This window comes from Trichosurus vulpecula, chromosome 2, assembly GCF_011100635.1.
Source record: "Trichosurus vulpecula isolate mTriVul1 chromosome 2, mTriVul1.pri, whole genome shotgun sequence".
In the NCBI taxonomy this organism is placed as follows: Eukaryota; Metazoa; Chordata; class Mammalia; order Diprotodontia; family Phalangeridae; genus Trichosurus; species Trichosurus vulpecula.
This window is the reverse complement of record NC_050574.1, coordinates 83,541,665-83,547,198: the sequence shown is the minus strand read 5'-3', so window position 1 is coordinate 83,547,198 and position 5,534 is coordinate 83,541,665. Positions and strand designations below refer to the sequence as shown.

Sequence of the window (5,534 nt, the reverse complement as noted above, 5' to 3'; positions counted from 1 at the left end):
TACAACGTGGGGTCCCTTTCTTTAGAGTCAGTCTGAAGATGTTGCTACTAAAGTTATGGTGTAGTTATGAAGATAGCTTGATGGCATGGATGGAATGCTAGACTTGGAGTCAAAAAGAGTTAGGTTCAAAACCAGGTGAGCAACCAGATAGGTGAATATGGGTGAGCCCCTTAATCTCTCTGAGCCTTTGTTCCCTCATATGTAAAATTCATGCAATAATTGTTGAAGGTTAAATGATATATGTAAAGCGCTTTGCAAAACTTAAGTCATGCAGAAGTCATTTATATCCTAGACATAGTATACTTGGATTTTGTTAAAACGTTGGACAGTCTCCTAGACTTTTTGGTCAAACAAGGAGGAGAGTTATAGGGTAATAGTACAATTAAGTAGATTCTGGATAGGTTGGGTGACTGGACCTAATAAGCAGACATTATTGTATCAGTTTCAATGTAGAGGAAAGTATCTAGTGGGGAACCCCACAAAACTGTAACTTACCTTGAGCCATTCAATATTTTTCTCAATGAATTGAATGAGGGCATAGAGAGCATGCTTGTCAAATTACTAGATGTACATAGCTGAGGAAGATAGTGAATATGTTGGACAACAGGATCAAGACACTCAAGGATTCTGACAGTATATAAAATGGTCCAGCCTGAATAAAAATGAATTTAATGGGGCTAAATTTAAAGTCTTATACCTGAGGGGTTTTTTGTACTCCACTATAAATAGTACAACTTGGAGGAGGTGTAGCTAAATATCAGTTCACATGAAAATGAGTTGGGGATGTGAGGAATCATGTAGGCATCCAATTCAACCTCCTAATTTTACAGATGAGGAAACTGAGGCCCAGAGAAGTTAAATGACTTGCCCAAGATCACATAAACACCAAGTAGAAGATTTGGTATTTGAATCTTGGATCTTCTGAAGCTAAATCTAATGATCTTTTAGTGGATGCAAGCCCAATATGAACAAATAGCATGACATGGAACTTTAAAAAACAAAACACCAAAAAAATACCTAATGTGATCTTCCAGGGAGACAAAAGTCTTTCTGTCTTCTTTTCTGGTTATATCGTGTATGCAATGCTGTGTGTAGTTCTCAATGCCACATTTTAAAGAGGACATTGATATAAAGCATCAAGTTCATGTGATATCAGGATTGAATGAAGGAGCTGAGATTATATAACCTGGAATACTGAAGACCTGGAGTGGGGTGAAGGTGGGGGGAAGTTTCATAATAGTGTTTGAATGACTCTCATGTGGAATAGAGATTAGACTTGTTTTGGTGGCCCCAAAAGGAGAAGAAGGAGCAATGGTCTTAAGTTACAGAGAGGCAGATTTTAGCTCAATGTAGGGAAAAACTTTCTAAGAAAAAATAAGTCCTTCTAAAAGGAGACTAGTCTGCCTCAAGTAGTTGTACTTTTCATTTCTGGAAGTCTTCAAGTAAAGCTGGGACAGCCCTTTGTCAGAATCATTATAGGGGGCATTCCTGTGAAGGTATGGTTTAGAACAGGTGACTTCTAAGTGTTCTTGCTCACTCTGAGTTCTGTGGTTAAGTGGTTCAAGAAGCATTACACATGACAGTGACTTATAGAGGTGCCATATCCCCTAGTAAATTGTAATCACTACAAGAATAAGGACAAAGATTTTTATATAGTAGGTGATTAAGGTTTGTTGATATTCAGTGACTCAAACTCCAAATGTATGCTTACTAAATCTCTGACCATAAAATGAGAACATCGAATACTACAATAATATTTGTATTCCTGGTGTTTTGCATATAGTAAGCACTTAAGATATACTTTTTTCATTCATTTCTATTCATTCTTAGCCACTACTTAAGTTTCTCCAAGTTTGGAGGTTGACAGGGGTAGAGGGGTGGGGTGGGGAGATTGGAGGAAAAGAATCAATAAATCTTGAGGAACATGAGTTCTTCTCTGAATGTGAATTGCAGACCTTAGTGGAATCAACAGAGCCATAGAATTTCCTGTGCATTATCTCACTGTATTTACAGTTGTTTTCTGAGTAGGCAGTTTGGGTTTTTTCCTTCTTTGGTTCTCAATAACGAGGATCACATATTTCTTAGATTTTAGAGATGAAAGGAATTATGTGATCATAAATCTAGGGATCACAACCATCCTGGGAGATTGTGGTGTGGACAGAATGTTAGACTTGTTATAGCTATTATATCCTCATCCTACATATGAGAAAACTGAAGCAGACAGAGTTTAGGTGACTTGACCGGGGTCGTATAGTTAATAAGTATCTAGGCTAGATTCGAATTCAGGTTTTCCTGGCTAGACATCCAGTGATCGTACCTACTTCAATACAATAGTTATTGTGGTGTAGTATATAGAGTGCTGACTTAGAAGTATTATCTGTGACACATACTGCTGTGTCACCCCAGGGAAGTCACATCTCAGTGCTCTAGGCTGCTCTCTATGACTGCACATCGAAGAAAAGGTACCAAACTACTTTTGTAGAAGGAGTTTCCTCATGTGGAATTCCCTGTATCAAGGAAATCACAGGTCCAATCCTGGTCCCTGAGAGAGATATGATGTATAAACAATCAGTAAACCAACAAGCTTTGATTAAGCCCTTATGCAGTGTCAGGCACTGTGCTAAGCACTGGAGATACAAAGAAAAAGAATGAAAGAATTTCTACGCAAAAAGAGCTTACATTCTAATGGGGGAGAAAGGAAGGAAATACAGCATAAATATGAGATGAATAAACTCAAATATACACAAAGTACCTAAATCCGGGGTAATTTGGGAAGGAAGACACTAGCAGCTGGAAGGATCAAGAAAGGTTTCATGCAGAAGTTAGTGTTTGATTTGTGTCTTGTAGGACAAGAGGGACTAAAGGAGTTGAGGGGAAGGAGGCAATGACTTGTAGGTGTGTGAAATAACCAGTACATGGACACAGAGGTGGGAAATGTGATGCTATGTGTGAGGAACAGGAAGAAGGTAAATTTGACTGGATCACAGATGTAAAAGGGAGAGCAATATCGATGAGCCTGTAAAAATGTGTTGTGACTGAGTTGTGTAGAACTTTAAAAGCTAAAAGTATTTTGTTTTGTTTTATATAATACATTTTATTAATTTTAATAAGTCCATTCATTTATTATTACTTTGTTTATCAAATTTGTTGATGTTTAATTTAATTATTTATTAATTTATTCATTTTAATAAATATTTTATTTACATAATATTATAATATTTTATCCTAGAGGCAACAGAAAGTCATTGTAGTTGGTCAAATTGGGTGGTAAGGTAACATGGTAAGATTTGCACTTAAGGAAAATTATTGTCAGTGAGTTGTAGGATGGACTGGAGTGGGGAGAGACTTTGAAGTAGGGAGACCAATTAGGGGCCTGTTGCAATAATCTAGGTGAGGAATGACGAGGGTCTGAAGTAAGGTGGTATCTTTGTGAGTGGAGAGAAGGGATCAGAAGAAAGATGTGAAGGTAGAAATGGCAAGATGTGGCAAAATTTGCAAAATGATACTTAGATAGAAGAAGTATAAACAAAATACCATGTTAGATCAGAAGGGGAAGGCTATTACTGATGGGGGCTTCCTGAAGAAGGTGACATTTGAAATTGTACTCCATACAGGGCTTCAGTTGCAGGAACAGCAAGATGTCCTGAACACAGTAAAGAAAGGCCTTACTGGGGCAGCTAGGTGGCGCAGTGAGTAGAGCACCGGCCCTGGAGTCAGGAGGACCTGAGTTCAAATCTGTCCTCAGACACTTGACACACTTACTAGCTATGTGACCTTTGGAAAGTCACTGAACCCCAATTGCCCTGCCTTCCCCCTTCAAAAAAAAAAAAAAGAAAGGCCTTACCCTTTAGAAGTATTCATTATTTGCTTTCATCCCTGTCTGAAAAGATGACTATATTTTCCTTCATCATTCCTTTATGTTAGACATTCAATAAACCCCTTTGTAAGGCCATATTTGTAGATAATTTTATAGGCTAATTGCCTTACCTGGCCTTTATTGTGTGTGATTGTTATGTTTGGGTTGCAGTGATGTGACCTGTGGAATATCTGAATCTCTGGGATAATAAACTATGTAATAATGGGGTCCTACTGTATAATTCAAGGACTCCTGGCTTTTCCATTTGTTATCTGTGTGACATTGGGCAAGTTGGGTTCTTAATTTCTTTAACTGTACACTGAGAGGATTAGTCATTTCCAGTTTTAAATTTATTATCCTATGATCTTTTTTCCCCCACTGTGACTTTTCAGGATTTTTTTTGTAGGAAAAAAAACATACTTTTTCTTTGTCATCTGCTTCAGTGACCTAACCAGTGTCCTATCATGACTACCTTCAACTTTACCCATGTGAGGCCTTCCTTCTTCATCCTAAAAGGCATTCCTGGATTGGAGGACACCCACATTTGGATATCAATACCATTCTCTTCCATGTATTTCATCACCGTTCTGGGTAACTGCATTATTCTCTTCATCATCACCACAGAGCGCACACTGCACAAGCCCATGTTCTTGCTCCTTTGCATGCTGGCCTTCACTGACCTGGGCATGTCTACTACTACCATTCCCAAAGCACTGTGCATTTTCTGGTTTGGTCAAAGGGAGATCAGCTTCGAGACCTGTTTGACCCAGCTGTTCTTCATCCACTCCATCTCGGTCATGCAGTCAGCTGTTTTGATGACCATGGCTTTTGATCGTTATGTGGCAATCTGTGAGCCACTACGCTATGCCACCATCCTCTCCAATGGCCGCATAGGTCTCATTGGATTGGTCAGTTTAATGAGAGCCATCATTTTTATCCTCCCTATGCCTGTCCTCCTCCAGCGAATGCCATTTTGTACAAGCCATGTAATCCCCACCACCTATTGTGAACACATGGCTGTGGTGAAAATGGTGTGTGCAGACACTACTGTCAACCGTATGTATGGCCTGGTAGTAGCCTTGGTGGTCATTGGTCTGGACCTCTCTGCCATTGGCTCATCCTATGTGTTCATCATCCGGGCAGTGATGCGACTCTCCTCCAAAGAAGCTCACCACAAAGCAGTCAACACCTGCACCACACACATCTGTGTGATGCTCACATCTTACACACCTCCACTTTTCTCCTTCCTTGCCCACCGGTTTGGTCGGGGCATCCCACCTCATATTCACATCATTCTTGGCAACCTTTACTTTCTTGTGCCCCCCATGCTCAATCCCATCATTTATGGAGTAAAGACTAAGGAATTTCGGGACAAAGTGACCAAATATTGTTGCTGGAAGAAGGAGCCCATCACTGTAGCCCCTGATCAGAAACCTGTCTGATGATTGGAAGGGCATGAATGGAGAGCATGGAAAGAATGCCAGGCAAAGGAAATTTCCTTTGGGATTTGGCTACTAGGGAATAATGTGAGGTATCAAGACTATATCTCCATGCCAATTCGTGATGTGTTCATCACCAGATCCTATGTTCTGCTCCCTGTTACTAGGGAAGTAAACTCAGAGATCAGTTTGCTCCCAGAGGAGCATTCAGTTTTACATTTGAGAGCCGTGGTGTTATG

General features: G+C 39.8%; 1 protein-coding gene across 1 annotated transcript; it reads left to right on the top strand.

Moving 5' to 3' along the window:
* Nucleotides 1–4,320: 4,320 nt before the first annotated feature.
* LOC118835887 (putative olfactory receptor 52P1) lies at nt 4,321–5,298 on the top strand. The gene has a single exon (XM_036743180.1). The coding sequence runs from the start codon at nt 4,321–4,323 to the stop codon at nt 5,296–5,298; it is 978 nt and encodes a 325-aa protein (XP_036599075.1).
* The last annotated feature ends 236 nt before the right edge of the window (nt 5,299–5,534 follow it).